Source organism: Danio aesculapii, chromosome 1 (assembly GCF_903798145.1).
Source record: "Danio aesculapii chromosome 1, fDanAes4.1, whole genome shotgun sequence".
Taxonomy (NCBI): domain Eukaryota; kingdom Metazoa; phylum Chordata; class Actinopteri; order Cypriniformes; family Danionidae; genus Danio; species Danio aesculapii.
Window position 1 is genome coordinate 41,908,423 of NC_079435.1, and position 19,832 is coordinate 41,928,254.

At 33.4% G+C, this 19,832-nt stretch overlaps 2 protein-coding genes and 1 non-coding gene across 3 annotated transcripts; 2 read left to right on the forward strand and 1 right to left on the reverse strand.

The window, feature by feature from the left end:
* Window positions 1–115: 115 nt before the first annotated feature.
* On the forward strand, window positions 116–189 carry trnai-aau (transfer RNA isoleucine (anticodon AAU)). The gene has a single exon. It is a non-coding gene; the product is annotated as a tRNA-Ile (tRNA).
* A 2,841-nt stretch (window positions 190–3,030) lies between these two features.
* On the reverse strand, window positions 3,031–10,931 carry exosc9 (exosome component 9). Its single transcript, XM_056446082.1, has 12 exons — window positions 10,781–10,931; window positions 10,566–10,660; window positions 10,057–10,176; window positions 9,872–9,974; window positions 8,221–8,358; window positions 8,041–8,123; window positions 6,998–7,130; window positions 4,951–5,039; window positions 4,566–4,712; window positions 4,285–4,403; window positions 3,274–3,331; window positions 3,031–3,157 (listed from the first exon to the last, which is right to left on the reverse strand). Exons 1-12 carry the CDS (start codon window positions 10,844–10,846, stop codon window positions 3,127–3,129), a joined length of 1,182 nt encoding a protein of 393 aa, XP_056302057.1. The 5' UTR covers window positions 10,847–10,931; the 3' UTR covers window positions 3,031–3,126.
* Window positions 10,932–17,820: 6,889 nt separating this feature from the next.
* On the forward strand, window positions 17,821–19,037 carry phox2ba (paired like homeobox 2Ba). The gene is made up of 2 exons (XM_056446211.1): window positions 17,821–17,994; window positions 18,744–19,037. Exons 1-2 carry the CDS (start codon window positions 17,821–17,823, stop codon window positions 19,035–19,037), a joined length of 468 nt encoding a protein of 155 aa, XP_056302186.1.
* Window positions 19,038–19,832: the final 795 nt, after the last annotated feature.

Genomic DNA, 19,832 nt, shown 5'->3' on the forward strand with positions numbered 1-19,832 from the left:
TGGAGACGGTATGCATAAAGATAAACGTTACAAATGTTGGAAATCCATTTAATCTGTTCGTCACATGAATTCAGTCTTTGTTTTTGACGGTGTTTGTCAATGCTATTAGACAGCCGGCCGGTTAGCTCAGTTGGTTAGAGCGTGGTGCTAATAACGCCAAGGTCGCGGGTTCGATCCCCGTACTGGCCATATATTTATGATGGCGTTTCAACGATCCGCCTTCAAAATGATCCTTAAAAATATTGAATTTCATCACTAACAATTAAGTTCCTAAATATCTAACAACTTGATCCTTATTTTATTAATCAAAAAGAACCTAATATTAAATATTACAATCAGGAAAAATATTTTAATTGAAGATCAGACAGACTGTAAATAAAATATTTTCTGCCTTCACAACGGTGTCTCTCTTCCCAAAGTTAGCCAGACAGATAAACTTTTTCCAACACTTGAGATTGTGGAGGAATGCTGCTTTATTCTATGCCACACTAAGTATGTTGAAACACAGTGAAACTATTTAAAAAGATATGTCCAGTTGAAATCAAAATTATTAGCCCCCCTGTTTATTTTTCCCCAGTTTCTGTTTAACAGAGAGAAGATTTTTTTCAAACTTCTTTTTTTCTAGTCTAAATAAAACAAATAAGACTTTTTTCAGAAAAAAAATTAATTATCAGGCATACTGTGAAAATTTCCTTGCTGTTAAACATAATTTAGGAAATATTTAAAAAATCAAAAAAAAAAATCAAAAGAGGGATAATAATTCTGACTTCAACTGTACATACAATGAGCTATAGTTGTCTATGTACATTTAACATTATTATCTGAGTTAGAATATAAATACAAATAAATAATAAACTTACAGACAATGCTTCTACAAGTGATCACAGGATGAGTGTCTTCTTTTAAGGTGTTATTTTTTAAATGAGGCAATTAACTGATTATAACCATCAGAATGTTTTTATGGCGACAATAATAATCCTTAGTAATTTTCCCTTTGATGAGCATTTAAAGTCAGAATTATTAGCCCTCTGTATATTTTCCCCAATTTCTGTTTATTAGAGACTTTTTTTCTACACATTTCTAAACATGATAGTTTTAATAACTAAGTTCTAATAACTGATTTATCTATTAACTTTTATCTTTGCCATGGTGACAGCGCATTATATTTTACAACAAGATACTAGTATTCAGCTTAAAGTGACATTTAATGGCTTAACTAGGTTAATTAGTAATATTTAATATATAATAATAATATCAGCAATAATAATTAATAATAATCTTTACAATAATAAATACCTGCCAACGGCTACTTCATTCATTCATTTATTTTCTTTTTGGCTTGGTCCCTTTAATAATCAGGGGTCGCCACAGTGGAATGAACCGCCAACTTATCCAGCATACAGTGAATCCAGAAAGTATTCGTAGCGCTTCACTTTTTCCACATTGTTTTATGTTACAGCCTTATTCCAAAATGGATTAAGCTCAAGCTCTATCAGGTTGGATGGGAAGCGACGGTGTACAGCCATTTTCAGATCTCTCCAGAGATATTCAATAGGATTTAACTGGGCTCTGGCTGGGCCACTCAATGACATTCACAGAGTTGTTGTGAAGCCACTCCGTTGATATTTTGGCAGTGTGCTTAGGGTCATTGTCCTGCTGGAAGATGAACCGTCACCCCAGTCTGAGGTCAAGAGCACTCTGAAGCAGGTTTTCATTCAGGATGTCTCTGTACATTACTGCATTCATCTTTCCCTCTATCCTGACTAGTCTTCCAGTTCCTGCTGCTGAAAAACATCCTCACAGTATGATGCTGCCACCACCATGCTTCACTGTATAGGGATGGTATTAGTTTGGTGATGAGCAGTGCCTGGTTTCTCCAAACGTAACGCCTGGCATTCACTCCAAAGAGTTCAATTTTAGTCTCATCAGACCAGAGAATTTTGTTTCTTATGGTCTGAGAGTCCTGCAGATACCTTTTGGAGTGGCTTCCGTTTAGCCACTCTACCATGCAGGCCTGAATGGTGGATTGTTGTACAGATGGTTGTCCTTCTCTACAGTTCTCCTCTCTTCACAGAAGAACGCTGGAGCTCAGACAGAGTGACCATTGGGTTATTGATTACCTCCCCAGCCTTCCCCAGCCATATGCCTTGAGACAATCCTGTCTCGGAGGCCTACAGACAATTCGTTTGTCTTCATGCTTTGTTTGTACTTTAACATGCACTGTCAACCCTGAGACCTTATATAGACAGGTGTATGCCTTTTCAAATCATGTCCAATCAGCTGAATTTACCACAGGTGAACTCCAATTAAGCTGCTGAAACATCTCAAGAATGATCAGTGGAAACAGAATGTACCTGAGCTCAATTTAGAGTTCCACGGCAAATTGCTGTGAATACTTATGTACATGTGATTTTTCAGGTTTCTTATTTTTAATAAATTTGCAACAATTTCCAAAAATCTTTTTTTCACGTGTTCATTATGGGGTATTGTGTGGAGAATTTTGAGGAAATAAATTAATTTAATCCATTTTGGAATAAGGCTGTAACATAAAAATGTCGAAAAAGTGAAGTACTATGAATACTTTCCGGATGCACTGTATGCTTTATGCAGCAGATGCCCTTCCAGCTGCAAGCCATCACTGGGAAAAAACATATATTCTCATTCACACATATACAGTACACTACGTACACACAATTTAGCTTACCCAATTCACCTATAGCGTATGTATTTGGACTTGTGGGGGAAACCGGAGCACCCGGAGGAAACCCACGCAAACACGAGGAAAACATACAAACTCCACACAGAAATGCCAACTGGCGCAGCCAAAGCTCACACCAGCAACCTTCTTGCTGTGAGGCAACAGCGCTAAACACTGTGCCACAGCGTCGCCCCAATGGCTACATATTTTAAACAAAAAAGTAATTTCATACCACATTTTTGGCCTTACAATCTGAATTTTGAATAAGATAATAGTCTTTATAGCATTGAAATCATACTGAAAACTTTATCAACTCAAAACAAAAGGCAATATTTTCAGGTTGTATTTTATTATACAAAAAAAGAACAAGTAATGCTCAGTGGCATTGGAGACTGATTTATGATTTTCCTTTGTTGAGCTGCTGAAGTTCACTTCTGCTTAGAAGTCTTCTTGGATTTCCTTAAAAAAGTAAAAATATTTGTTTATATCACACTGTGTAATGTAGAACTACAGTATGTGGGTGTATTGTACATTTATGAGTGAGGTAAGATAACAATTTTATTAACTTTACTTACTGGTCATTAAGAATGACAACTTCCTCTTCTTCACTGTCTGTGATCACCACCACCTCATCTACACACACACACCACAATTAATTTCACAGCAGACAAACTTTTTATTATACTTTAGAACAGACATGAAGTGTATTTTAAGTCCTTGTAAAACGAAAATAATCAACAGTAACATCAACAGTAAAAATGGAATTTGCTGTGGTAGAAGAAGCTGCATGAATCTTTTCTTTAAAAAAAATATTTTCTTTATTTAATAAATGTCTTGCGCCTCTGAAGACGATACCGACACGTAAAGAATGCGAGGTGGTGTTTGAAGTTATGAGACGAGGAGCACAGATGCTCCTAACAGTTCTGGAGGTAATTAATAATATAATAACACTAATACTAAAATGGTTAATGCATTTTAGAATGACCAAAACAACATTTCATATGGTTTACGATGTGCTCAGCCTGCTGGTTTGTCCATTCACACACATTTTTATCACATGATCTCTGATAACAAAATCACATGACCTTTTTTAATCCGCATACTGGAATTTGTTTGGTAAAAGTGTTTCCATCGTAGTTTATGCACACCTTTTATTATCGAATAAAAAGTTTATCCTTCTCAGTTGTGCGTATACATTTTTTATAAGCATTTTCAAAATATATGCGCATCTTGGCGTTTCCATCAACTGATTTTTATGCACATATCCAAAACGCGCATGAAAATAGGTGGATGGAAACGTAGCTAATGATTTTTTTATGTTATCTTATAATGTCAGTTTCCCCTTAAATCTGACCAATCAAATGTTCTCTAGAATCTGGCATGTCCCGCCCCCTTCAAGATGCTATAAATATATGTGCTTGAGCTCGATCACTCTCAATGGCTAAACTATACGCTATTGGCTGTTTTTTAAAAAGGGGGAGGGGCTACTCTATGTCCCATCCTGTCTTCATGTTTCAGTTCAAATTTCGTCAGATCGAGCAAAAATGTAATTTCACAGCACTTCACCAAATCTTTAAACAAAGTACCTGTTTTTCTTTCCTCTGTCTGAAGTTCATCATCTTCATCCTCATCGAGTCCCCATGAGTTTACGATGCCCTCACCAATCTGTGCGGTTCCAGTGGCGACAAGAATAGGAGAAGGTACACTGACTCTGGGTTAAGGATTAATATTCAGGTAAAACCTGAAACATCATACCATCACTCTTCTCAGTTTTCATTTATAATCAAGATATTAAAACACTCCTAATCAACACAAGTGCTTCTAAAACTGGCTGTTTCCCCAGGCGATCATTAAATGTGCTGGATACGTTTCTGTGGTAGTTTCTGTTCTCTGCACAATGTCTTCAGCAGTCTCTTTGACATCCGTCATCTCCACCGGGGCTTCATCTCTCTTAAGTGTTGTGATTCGCTCTTTGGGCATGGACTCAGCAAAGCCAAACTTTCCTCCCTCCTTTCTACATAAAATCACAGGACGGATATTGGTTAATAAGCGAATTATTACATTGCTTTATTTTTGCTGTAATATGACACAAAGTATTATAAAATGCTAGGTATATATTATATTTACATTTTCATTCTTTCATTTTCCATTATCTCTCATTTATCAGGGGTCACTACAGTGGAATGAACCGCCATATTTACATATGAATAAAAACAATTGAATCCATACTAATCTACACGAACATATCATACCTGACTTTCTTGTCATTCTCTAAGGCTTTGTTGATGAGCTCTGTGATTTCAGAGACCTTTACGCTTGCTATTTTGCTGCATCTTAAAACCTGCATGCAAACAAAATGTTTAAATGATTGCATTACACTGCATAAAAAGCATCAGAAAATAACAGTAAAATGCTGTTTAAAATTATATCCATTCCTATTGGGGCTGCATGATATTGGAAAAAAGCTGACACTGCAACATTGAGTTTTCTGCGGTACATTTATTACGATATAAATATCATTTCACCAGAGACTTTTTGGGAAGAATTTCAAATTATACATTGATAGGGATGATTTTGTAGGGGAGCACATCTGCATAAATTATAATAAACAAACTACAAGTATAGATGAATACAATAGAGCAAAAAACACACAAGTTAAATACACGCTTTATGGTTTTCTGTGGATTTGTACAGTTGCCTTGAACTGTGCTGAAGCGCTTGTCCTCCCCTCCCCCCCGACGGCCTGCACTCACACTGCTTTTTGCCTTCCAAACCAGAGCATGTTTATGTTATCGATGATGAAACAGTTTAGTTTAACAGGAAGAGAAACGCTCTCGCTCAGCACAGTGAAGATTGCGCTCGTTTTATCGTTTTGTGTCAATTTTAGTTGTTTGATATGCAGTGAGACGCAGTCAAATATTTAGCCGAACAGATCCACAACTTTTGACGCTTATAAATTAATCATAAAAGTCCTCGTGCTGCAGGTATTAGGAGGTTTGGTGAAGCTGCAGCTGTCGTGCAGCGAGCGGTTTGCATCTTTAATAAACTATGACAGTTCATGTTCATTGAAAAGTAAGAATGATTAATAAATCCATGTGGAGCAGTCCCTTAAAAGTGATGTCACATCTTCAGTTTCGCGCTCAGACATGCTTTGCCCTCACTTAGATCATCCAGAGTCTTTGGTTCATCTTTTTTATGAATGTCAACATTCAAAGAAGGATGACTTATCATTGTAGGTCCAAAACAGGTTTTAGATGTAATTTGTCCCCCAAAGATGTTATATTTTATTTTGACTCAAACAATTTGTCTGTGGAATTTATACTGAATCTTTTGATTTTATTTGGCAAAAGTTTCATATTCATAAATGTTGATTGAATAAGTCTAAACCCTGTTTAAAGGTTTCTATTATAGACTTTCATCTATATATAGACTCACTCTAGTATATTAATAGCCAGAAATGTCAAGATACAATAATAATTGAAAAGGAGTTGAAGTTAATTGAACAGTAAACTTGCTGTCAATTGGGTAGATTAAATAATCCTTAGTTATATTGTCACTGTAAAGGTGTCTATATCGAAGTTGTGTTTTTATTTATATTGGATATGTAATTTATATTGTAGTTTATGTTATTAGTTACATTTGTATTATTTGTATGTCATGTTTAAATAGTATATTTGCTGTTGTTTAAATAAATAAACATTTAAAAAAATGCTTTGCCCTCACACTACAAGTGTACTGCGCCAAACCTCAACCGAACCGTGCTCTGGCACATCTCTTCCAACAGGGCCAGGGCCAGCAAACTGAATCATGCCTGGGCCCGATTCGGAGCACTCACACTTGTCAAACGAACCAGGAAACGCTCATGGGCACGATTCGGATAACATGAGCATGAGTGCACCCCAAGTAACGAGGTAGAGAATAAATATATAATTATAAAATAAAAAAATTACACTGTATATTATTCATTGTATAATAACCAAACAGAACTCACCTTTGTAAAAGCTACAAACTTGATAATTTCTTGTGCCCAAATAATGGTTTAAATGTATTTGAAATCTTAGTGACATGCCTTGAAGACACATCCGAAGTAAAATGTTTTACTCTATTTGGCAACTATTCTATTTGGTAAACTTGACATTGCAGATCCTGTGATATGAGTAATTCAGATATGCACATTGTGCTATCAATGCTGAAATGATATATTGTACAGCCCTGTCTCCTACAATTCAATAAATCAAATTAAATTGAAATTGGATGAATGGGTGTTAAAAAACATTTAGATCTAACACACACTCTTACCTGTTCTTTCAGTAGCATGATCCCTCCACTGGACTGAATGGAGCAGATCTCTCTGTGTTTGTTCATGGCTATCACCAGTAATCCATCTTTTACTCGCTCTTCTCGTTCACAAGGGTCCACAAGCAAAAAAGAGCTAGAAAAGGAATAACAAGCAAACAAAAATGTGACAAATCGTTTTGTTTTTCAATCGAAACCTACAGTAAATAGCAGCAGAGACACAAGAGAAAACAAAGAGTATAATTTCCCTCAAGCATACACTGGCACAAGTGGATTCCGTAATACTGGTTTATTTGATGGCTTTTCCCCAAATCCACCATAAAAACTATCAAATAAAAACCAAACAAATGAACTTAATACAAACCAAAACATACATATACAAACAAACAAGCCTTAGAAACCTCAAACACTACAAATATAAAGCAAAATACCTCATTGGCTGTATGCTATATAAAAGAAATTGTCTTGAATACTTCCTAAATCTTTTGTTTAAGTCCTTTGCAGTTAATTCATCCAATGACGCTCACATGCAAACAGTTCATGTTTGGGTTTAACAGTAGATTCTGAGTGTGTATTCTGACTGGAATTCCATATCATTCAACCACAGGTGAAACCCTGTATAACCTTTTATGGCTATTACGGTAAAGTCACTATATTCTTTATACAGTATTTGTTATCAACTAACAACAGTATTTGTTACAACACACTTAATACAATAAAAATACACAATACCTCTTTAGCTTTACTAACAAAAAAACAGTAAATTTCTTATTACTATAATGCAGTGATTATTTTGTTTTCATATCAGCATTGTTCAGAATATCAGTACTGTTTGACTGTGACTGAACCATCTGACTGTGGCTCGTGGTTCAAATAACTGCGGTTTTGTCTTGCTTCTGGCACGCGTGCCATTTCTTTGTATAGTGCATAACAGTTAGATTAGACCTAGATCCTTTATGTCATCATTTGATTTTCCTTATTGCCTGTATAGTAAGATCTAACCTTGTGTTGTTGTCAGAGATGTCATGTGATGTGATGCATCTTACCCCTGCAGGAAGAAAGCAAAGCTGACACATATGGGCATGTGATAAATGCTGAGTGGAATAGGATCTCTCTCCTCTGGACCAAACTGCTCAAAAAAACAATCATGGTATGAATCACTAAACTAAAGAAATCTCCTTCCAAAGACAAACATTAAACAGCTTTTCTAGAGTTTCAGGACTCACCACAGTAACATCTCGTCCCTGAATAGCAACATCTGGCCGCCTAAAATGTGAGAGTGCAGATATGGCTGCAATACTTGCCGCATCCATCAAGTTACCATCGTGATTTAACACATGGACATCAACCCTAATTTGCCAAACCTGTCAATTACATACAGTGGACAGAGAGTGAACAAGCTTTATGGGTGCAACATAAATTAATATTTGCTGCTTTTTAACATGAGAATAGTTCTATAATCATTTCAGAAATGTAACGGCTGCCTTTATTTCATAATAAAAAGGATTATACAGTATTTGTACAGTTCAAAATAACTGTGTCCTAGTACAACAGATTCATAAAATAAAAATGTACTTTAATTCCATCATGCAAGCCTTTTTACCCCAGCTTTCATTGTCACATGATCCTTCAGAAAACCTTCACGTATATACATAATATACAGTCCACAGCATAAATGAGTACACCCCATTGTGAAAATGAACATTTCTATCCACTTCTCAGTGAATATAGTTCATGTATTTGGTGCATTTGAACCAAACAGATTAACTAAACATATATTTATTAAAAATAATATTTTAGTCAACAAACATCTTTAGAAATAGAAATAAAGTACATATAAATTCATAATAATAATTTATATTTTTTAATTCTATAAATGTGTATATATTTTTTGTTCCTCTTGAATTTTCAGTTTTTCACAATTTTTAAGTAATATTTTTCATAACTAATTTTGGAACTGTTATCATAAATTATTTTATTAGTTTAGCTCCAGATTTGGCTTCAGTAATGACTAATCTAATGTTTCCCAGTGATGTTTTGCAGCTGGAAGGGCATCCGCTGTGTAAAACATATGCTGTTTAAGTTGGTGGATCATTCCCCTGTGGTGACTCATGATTAATGGGACCAAAAAAGGGACCAAGCCAAAAAGAAAATTATTTAATGAATTATATAATTATTAAATAATATTGTAAAGCATCCTTTTAAAAATATTAATTTATAAGAGAAATTTGTTAAAGGTGTACTCAAATATGCTGAGCACTGTACATTTGTGTGTATGATTAATGTATTCTTGCTAAAAAAATTATTCATTACAAAAACTTACTCAAACTTTTAAAAAGTTATGTACATCTCTAATACAAATTAATAATCTACTTCAAATGCATTATTGGGTCTCTTGATTTTCCATTAATAGTTAACTTTTTGAGTAAACTGTTCATCTAAGTTTTATATATATACATAAGTAACATATATATAAAATTAAAAACCGAAGACATGTTATCAATAGTTCATAAACTCTGAAAGGGTGTCACGGTGGCACAGTGGGTAGCACGATCGCCTCACAGTAAGAAGGTTGCTGGTTTGAGCCCCGGCTGGGCCAGTTGGCATTTCTGTGTGGAGTTTGCATGTTCTCCCTGTGTTCATGTGAATTCAATAAGCTAAATTGGCCGTATTGTATGTGTGTGAATGTAAGAGTGTATTGGTGTTTCCCAATGTTGAGCTGCAGCTGGAAGGGCATCCACTGCATAAAACATTTGCTGGATAAGTTGGCGGTTCATTACGCTGTGGCAACTCCTGATAAATAAAGGGACTAAGCCGAAAAGAAATTGAATGAATGAACGAATGAATAACTGAAGTGTATATGTTCTGCTATGTCACCTTTTCTCCTGAAACTACACAGAGAGATTCTGTGTCTATGCATTTTGAATTCCTCAGGCACCTCTCCAGCTGTCTGTTCAACGTCACCAATAACTCTGACTGCCTGCAGAACACAATGAGAAGCACACAGACATTAGGGAAACAGAAAACACACAGATAAGTGAATAGACTGCAAGAATGTTAACCTGTTTGGTTCAAAGGCTGGTGATGCCATGGGAGACAGTTCCAGATTAAAAAACACAATGCCTTCTGTGGGACGTGAATCTTTTGGAGGGACGAGCTCACAGGATACCTGACACAATACCCTGAAATAGATATAATAATAAATAACATATTCTGAATAAAAAAGTACATCAAAGATAAAGGGATACATCACCCAAAATGGAAAACTCTGTAATTTACTCAGCCTTTACTTGTTACAAGTGTTTCTTTCTTCTGTTGAACATCAACATATAGGAAAAACAAATACTATGGTAGTCAATGGCTACAGGCTTTCAACTTTCTTCAAAATATCTTCTTTTGTGTTTAATAGAAGAAAGACATTCATAAAGATTAAAAACCACTTAAGGAGGAGTACATTAAGTGAAATTTATTTAATATAATTCTCATTTAACGGTCTTCTCCAAGGGCAGTGAGCAAATCATGCTTGTAATGTAAATATGTTACAGTAAATACATAAATAGCCTACAGTTACCTTGTTTTTCCGAGCTCAACGACGCAGCAACCATAATCGGTTCCAAAAGTGATTTTAATATTCCGGTAATCGTATGTCTGTCTCCCATCTAAGCGCTACAAAATGGTACACAGATAAAGTTAACTTCAGTCAACAAGAGGTGTGAATGGTGGACTGCCAATAATCAAAAGCATTAATTGCGAATACCAAAGCTAATATATTCATTCATAACTTACTTTTTTCTCCTTTATAGCTTTAAGAAGGAAAAGCCTCTCGCAGTTTGACAGCGGAGTATCCCTCATTTTGACAGTTTGAATAACCTATTTCACATAAACAACTCGATTTGCCAGTTTATCATCTCACATGCTCCATTCATCATAGAGCGCGCGCGTTGTTATGACGTCAGTCACTATAACAGTGGCGCGCTGCATGCGTGTTCACAGAAGGGGAGTGGACGAGCGAACACTGGTGGCTAAGAAGAGCTTGATAAGCCGAAAAGAACATGAATGAATGAACAACTCTGAAGTGTATATGTTATCATATGTCACATTTTCTCTTGAAACTACACAGAGATTCTGTGTCTATGCATTTTGAATTCCTCAGGCACCTCTCCAGCTGTCTGTTCAACATCACCAATAACTCTGACTGCCTGCAGAACACAACGAGAAACACAGGCATTAGGGAAACAGAAAACACACAGATAAGAGAATAGACTGCAAGAAGGTTAACCTGTTTGTCTAATGAACAATTTATGTCTTATTCCATTACTTTAAATTTTTTTTTTTTTACTTTTTAAAATTTTATTTAGAAGAGAAAAGAAAAGACAGAATTAAGGGGGAAAATAAAAACAAAGAACAAAGCGGTTGTCATATGGGTTAAAAAAATCAAGTCATAATACATTTGATGTACATTATCACAAACTGTTTACAATGACATCACAGTCCATTTTTGCCAGTACTTGTTGCACTTTCTTGAATCAAATCTTAGGTTAAAAGTCAGTTTTTCCATACAGTGGATTTCCTTTACAAATCCTATCCATTGAACCCTTGTTGGAGGATCAACCTGAAACTGTTTTAGAATTATGGCTTTTCTGCTACTTACCAAAAGGATTTGAATTAAGTATTTGTCAATAGTTGGAATAATTTCTGGTATTTTCCCAAGGTATAATGTAATAAATTAGTAGTCTAATTCTTCTCCAGTTATCTTTTTATTTCAGTCGTTATTTCAAGGTCTGTATTTTTGAGCAAGCCCAAAAAACATGAAAATGGTTAGCCAATGAGGTTCGACATTGTCTCCAACAAGAGCCCAAACTTTCAACACCTGTACGCAATGCAGACAGTTTAGGAGTTATAAAGAACCACATCAGATTTTTCCATCAAAACTCTCTCCAAGCTCTCGAGTTTGGGGTTTTTGCATGTGTGACACACATATCTTTCCAGTCTTCCTATGTTATTTGTTGATTTGACTCTTTCTCTTATATTTGTTTTATTAATTTCATTACCTTTCAAAGAATTTAATGCTGCGCAAAAAGCGATTTCTTTAGGCCTATAAGTCAACTTAAAAATCTCATTTACTTTTTAATTAAAATGAGAAAAAAAGTAAAAAATAAAAAAAAAGTAAAAAAAAAGAGCTGAACTTATGTAATAAATATGTAAAAAAATGTAATAATAAATATATTCAACACATTTTCCAGAATAAAAAGTATAATGTTCCTAAGAGCAAATTTTACTGGGCATGCTTCATTGATAATAGACTGGAAAAAAAGCCTGGCTATCCCTCATAAGTACAGCATTCCCAATAAAACAAAAGGATTTATTTTAAAATTCTTTATATATCCAGTGAATAGTACTTTGGCAAATATACGGAGGATGATAGTTCCTGCTCATTTTGTAAAACTGAAGACGAAACCCTGATTCACATATTTATTCAGTGTGAAAACACAAAAAGCTTTTGCAGTAGTTTAACTACATTATTAACTTTTTTTATTTTGTATGGGAAATATTTTATTTCCCTTTATTTCACATGTTTTAATTTAAATTGATGTTTTTATTAAATATCTTAGACTGGTTAAAAACAAGAAAAGTGATAGATTCTTGGATTATTATGAAAATTATTTTGGAAATATCACAAATACAGAAGTCTTTCTATCCTCTTGCTGTATTTGTGTTATGCATGTCTGTTTAATTATTTTTCCTCTTTTTTTTACTGGTTTATATGTGTTTATAATTTTATTTAACCTGATCTGTTAAGTTATCATCATATTTACTATCATTGTCTTTTTTTGTCTAGGCTCAAAAAAAAAAAAAAAACACTGGTGGCTTAAAACAATGATTCACATATACTTTCAGTGTGAAAATATTTTTTACATTCTATGAAAAATAAGAAATGCTTTTGGAGCTTATATCTTCATATAGGTAATTACATTATTTATTGCAATCCCTTTCTATTACAAGATATTATTTGTTAATAAAGGTAAAATTATATACCAGAGAACTACATTATTAATTATGTATAGGAAATATTTTATTCACAAACAAAAAATCCTGAATTCGCAGCCTTCTTTTCACACTTTAATTAAAATTGATACATTTATTAAGACTCTTAGATTGGTTAAAGCAAGAAAAGTGATAGACTGGAATATTAGAGATGCATAAATCATCCTTTCCTCTGCATTTGTGTTATTTATTTATTTATTTGTTTATTTATTTGTTTGTTTATTTATTTATTGTTACCTTTTACTGTTTTATACATATTTATATTATCATTTAACTTGCTGTTGTTAAGTTACTATCATTTGTCACTGTCTATGTTTTATTATTGAAGCATTAATTAAAAATAATGCTGGCTTCTCAGTTTTTTTAGATTTAAAGAACTTTTAGAATGTCTATTTGAAATGATCTCTTTGAACAAAAGAGGAAAGCAATATTTAAAAACGTAAATGTTCATATATATATATATATATATATATATATATATATATATATATATATATATATATATATATATATATATATATTTTTTTTTTTTTTTTTTTTTTCAATACATTTCTCTGCAGCTTAAAGTGACAATAACTAGGTTAATTAGGTTGACTACAGGTTAGGGTAATTAGGCAAGTTATTGTTTAATGATGGTTTGTTCTGTATCAAACAATTATATAGCTTAAAAAGGCTAATCATTTTTACCTTAAAATGGTTTTTAAAAAATTCAAAACTGCTTTTATTCTAGCTAATATAAAACAAATAAGACTTTCTCTAGAAAAAAAAATATCAGACATACTGTAAAAATTTCCTTGCTCTGTTAAACATCATTTGGGAAATATTTAAAAAAGAAAAAAATTCAAATGGGGAGTAAAAATTCTGGCTTCAACTGTATGTGTGTGTGTATATATATATATATATATATATATATATATATATATATATATATATATATATATATATATATATATATATATATATATATATATATATATATATATATATATATATATATATATTATTTTTTTTAATATAATTTATTTTACATCAAAAAATAAATAAATAAATAAATTCAAAAATAGATATCCTCCCATGTAATTCGATCATTATTGCACAAATGTCTCAACTGAAATCAAACAAACTCCAGTATTTCTTTACAGTACAGCTACCATTTAAGAAAAATAGGCCTAAATAAACAATAACAAAATTACAAATATATAAATAATGAATAGGATCTAAATATATATGTTTTAATTTATTTTAAAAATATTTTTGTTAATAGACTTTTTTATTTGATTGAAAGACCTTTTCATTTGTAACTTCTTAGAATGACGTTGGGAATAATTGTTTCACTCACTGTTGGCTGAAATTGTCTGATTATAACTGTTTTGGAAGTAGTTTTTTTTTCAAGACTGTATAGCAAAAAAATATTGTTTATAAAAAACTGTTGCATTTTGACATCAGTTAGGTTATACAAACAAAAAGAAGACAATTTAATAAATGTCTCACTATGTCTTTCCATCGTCATTTTTCTTGATCAAACATGGGCACGAGCTACAATGTTCTGTAAATATATAAAAATGATTTATTAAGCAAAAAAGAAAAAATAGACTAATTTGCGTATCAGTCTACTTTCAGTGGAACACTTTGGATCGTTTGATGGATCATAATCCCATATCTGTCTCAAAATAATGTGATTTATTATTTGATATTATTAAAGCTTTTGTTAAGTCGAATGTGCCTTTGGCAAGTTCACATGTACGCAGATGTCCTTTTAAAAGCGCTGTTAATGGTACCAGCCAAACTCGACTAATCATATGGGTCTGTATATTATTGTTCAGCTGGTGCTCTTGTGGATGCTGTTGCTCTCATAACCTTATGATGGATGAGCCGCGCACTCGCCGATCCTTTGAGCAGCTCGACGTGATGCCCGCTTGTTGAGCACAAAGACGCGTGGACATTTGCATCAAAAGCCACTCTATCATCTGTTGTTTCTCTTTTCCACCTACATTATATTTACACGACACAATAACTCTTCGACCTAGTTCATGTCAAATGTCATGCAAGGTTCAAGCTAAGTAGGAACAAATGTATGCAAATAGTTTTAAGGTTATGGAAACAAAGCCTCTTAAACAAAACTTGATTAGAAATAATGGGGCATTTAATACATCCAAATTAAAAAATATATATATAGGAGAAACCTTGTCAGGTACACTGTAAAAAAAAAAAATTAAGGCAACAAACTTCAAGACATTTTTGTGTTTACTCAACTTGCAACCCAATTACTGCACTTGACTCGATTTAAGTTGAGTAAACTCAAAAATGTCCTGGAGTTTGTTGCCCTACAACTTTAAGTTGAGTGAATTTTTTATAGTGTAGAACAAGAACATTTAAATGACAAAACAATTGATGCATTACAGTTTATAAGCTAATTGTAATTTTTGTATACACTAAAATTATTTAAAAAATGAATTTTTAAGATGAGAAAATTTAATTTGATTTAACCAAAAAAGTAGGCAGCAATATTTTAATGTACTTTATACATCTTATCCGTCAAATAGCGATGATTTACACTTTTCTCAGCTTTTTAAGCATTCCAATTTTTATAATAGTTAATAAAGGACTAATAATTTATTATTTTATTTTTATTGAGAGGACAGAATAAACAGGTTGTTTAATTATGTTATTATTTTTAAAATCTGTACACTTTACCATTCTAGTTGTGGCCTACTACATTAATTGAATAATATAGACTAAAACATGTGACAAATGCATAACGTTTTCCAAATGATATAGATATAGGTCAATCTTTGTCCTATTTCGTCGTTTTTAACTGTAGAATTTAAATAAGAGGGTATTTTTGATACCCATATAGCCATATGAATACTTTAGGCTACAGTTAAGAAATTAAACAGGAAGACTTTTGTAAAAAAAATATGTTAGCCTCACAGAAAAAAAAAAATTATTAATTGGATTTAGCCTAATATTTTTTTATGTTGCAAACAACTTATAGCCTATGGGCTGAATTTAAAGAAACAAATTACATTTAGTAATGTTTAATCTAATACGTTTCTTTAAATTCAGCCCGTATAAACCACTTAGCCTACTTTAAAAATGTAGTAAATCCTATGAATATTTTTTTCAGTGCTATAGCCTACATTATAAGCTGTTCAGAGTTTGTCAAATTAAATAAGAAACGAGAGTTTGCTTATTACAACTAATGCAAAAAACAAAAACAAAAAAAGATTGTTTATCCAATAACGCATGCATTCGTCTGATCCGGCTGTATGATGTGATGCAGGTGGAGGCAGAGATGATGGAGAGACGCGTCAAGAAACGGAAAACAATGAGACCCACCGCCACGTGTCAGTGACCGAATCAATCAACTCCGCTAAATAGCTAATAAAAGGAACCGAGCTCCAGCATAAAGGCCCGAGATCTGCACCACAGAGACTTCACGAGATTATGATGGAGTACAGCTATCTGACGTCTCCTGCGTATGAGTCCGGGATGGAGACCGGCAGATCCTCGAGCCGCTCGACGGACTTCAGCTCCTGCACTCAGCCCTTCACTTTCCAATACAACAGGTGCAATTTAGGAAACACCAGCTGCCATTTCATCGCGCCCGGATCTCACCAAACCTCACACTACATAACAGGTTAAGTTATGATTTATTTTAATAAATTTATAAATTAATATATTCCTTTTAAGTGAAGATTTTAAATACTTATTTAACTAAAAGTTGAAATGTCATTAAGTTTACGTAACAACAGAAAACTATAGGCTATAGGCCGACTTGCAAACCTTTTAAATAATTATCTTTTCAACATCGATTCTTTTTCTCGAGTTTTTCAAATGATTTACAATGATTTAGTGTTGTTGTTGTTGTTGTTGTTGTTGTTGTTGTTAACATTATTATTATAATTTCCCATCCCCATCACAAGAATAAATTACATTTTAATTATTTAAATATGCATTAAAAAAAAAGAAAGTACAATGTACAATTAATGTAAAAAATACATATAGCAAAATATGTACATTGCATGTTAATTTCTGGACTCATAGGTCTAAAATCTATGCAACATGTATTTCAAAATATTGCAAATATAGTACATATTTTACAATTTTTTTTCAACCATTGAAATTACAAATATGTTCATACATGTTTATAATATATAAGTACATTTATAAAATTATAGCTAATATATCTGAACATGTTTACACATTTGTGATTCCAATCATTAAAAATATATGTAGGCTATATGTAAAAGGCCATTTTTTGTTTAATATTTAAAAATATGTTTCACTTGACATTGGCAAGACTTTAGTTTAAGTAACAATTTACTACGTTCTTATTACCTGCATATTATTAAGATAAGCTATAGCACTTATAAGTATGATTATTTAATCATACTTTACAAGTGTAATTAATTATAAATAAAATATATGTACTAAATAAAATCTGTGTACTTATTATAAGCATACGTATTTTGCATCACTTATCCTAAACCCAAATACCACCTTAGCTACTATTAGTTTAGTAGTTATTGGTTTGTTTATAGCGTAAATTGTATATTAAAATAAAGTGTGACCTATATATCTGTGAAATCCAAATATGAACCTTTATGTCATATAGGTTATGTATTTTGCTTTTATTGCCATATATTTCAGATTTCTGCATTATAATCTTTCCCATCACCCTTTTATTGGTATATAGTAATTGCTCTATTTTGGTACAGTAAAAATAATTTTTTCTGTAAATTCATACTTTGATTGAATTTCCAGTGCATCCTAATCTTATGGCTTATGAGCGAGGCATCCAGGAGCGGCGCAAACAAAGGCGCGTGCGCACCATCTTCACCAGCGCGCAGCTGAAAGCGCTCGAGCGCGCCTTCGCACACACTCACTATCCTGACATCTACACGAGAGAGGAGCTCGCGCAGGAGATCCAGCTCACTGAAGCCCGAGTCCAGGTATCTGTTCTTTATTTTTCCTTAAATCTCTAAGTTTTATTCATAACTTTAAGAGTTCATCTTGACCCCCTATCCATATAACAAGGTTTTTGCTTACTTGAAAACACTTCAAAAATGAAAATGTAAAACTGTTGTTTGCTTCACCAAATATTTCTGTATAAAAATATGTAATATTATAGAACTAAAGGTAAAACCATAATCTACTCCCAATTTGAAGTTTATATTACACCGTTTGAGATTCTAACTCCATTAAATATGTGGAGGTATTTTCTCATCACAGATAAATCACTTTTTATTAAAATTCTATTACAAAACATGCAACAAATAAGCAATCTTGACTGTCAGAGCTTTCAAAAAAGTGTGTGCATGTATGCGAGGAGGTATTTATAAAATGTTCATTCATTCGTTTTCTTTTCGGTTTAGTCCCTTTATTAATCCAGGGTCGCCACAGCGGAATGAACCGCCATCTTATGCAGCATATGTTTTACACAGCGGATGCCCTTCCAGCTGCAACCCATCTCTGGGAAATTATAAAATGTTATTGTTCATTCATTCATTTTTTTTCTGGATTAGTCCCTTTATTAATCCAGGGTCGCCACAGCGGAATGAATCGCCAACTTATCCAGCACATGTTTTACACAGCAGATGCCCTTCCAGCTGCAACCCATTTCTGGGAAATTATAAAATGTTGTTATAAAATATTTAATTGGTATTTGTATTAATTTCAGTGTTTGTTTTTTTCCGATCAGGTCTGGTTCCAGAACAGACGTGCTAAATTCCGCAAACAGGAGCGTGCCGCCTCATGGACTGAGTCTTCCTTAAAAACACACAGCTCACCTTCTCACGACAGCTCTGAAACAGCGAGCGGCACAGATCCAGACAGCACACAGCCTTCTCTTCCCCTCACAGAGGACCAGAAGCAGGACAGCAGAGACAGACTGCCTTTAGAGGAGCTGCCTCTGTTATTAGGCTTAACTTCTCTTGAAGCACAGAGGCAGCGGGGTCATCAAACTCCCTGTATTGCTTCTGTGTGCCTGTGTTGAACACTGAAACATGATGTGCCATTTAACCCATTGAATACATTAGTTAGTGTCAGTCTCTAATTTTTATTTTTGTTTTATCTTAACAAGTCTCTAAAGGTTTAGTATAGTGATAAAAATGTACTGTACATGGCAGTGTTGATGTGTTTGGTCTTGGTGACTTAGATCTACTACACTGCTGCTTTGATTATTGGTTCAGAGCGAGTATAGAGACTTGCTAATGCCAGGATATTCACAGATGCTGTCTGAGGAAATGACACTGATGCTGCAAACATAACATATATGAAACTCAGATCTTTACATAAGTGAAGATGAGGGTCTCCGAAAAGACGCTGGAGATTGCTAATGAAAATGACGCTGTGGTGTTTAAATGTTGGGGAGCAAGCTCATTGGCCATCAAGGTGCTGTAACCAGTGCCATGTTGTTGGAAGCAAATTATTGGACCTATCAGCCTGCGCACCCAACAGGGTTTCATGACAGAATTTTTTATTTATTAATCTAAGTGAAAATGAATAACTCATTGGCCTATTTATTTATAACTAAAACGTATAATAGTTTGAATAATACAAAGTAGCTTTGAAAGTGTTTTGAAAATAAATGTAAGATTTGTCAGGTATGGCATTTTCATTGTTTTGCATCTGGAGAGAATGTTTTGTAATCTTATTGCCATGGGTAAGTTTCTATTGCATGATTCGCTCTGGACAACCTGTGGTTTGAGGGTTTCAAGTCAATGAAAACCAAATGTTATGCTGGCAGTTGATAGTTCACCCCAAAATGAAAATTTTCTCACATTTACTC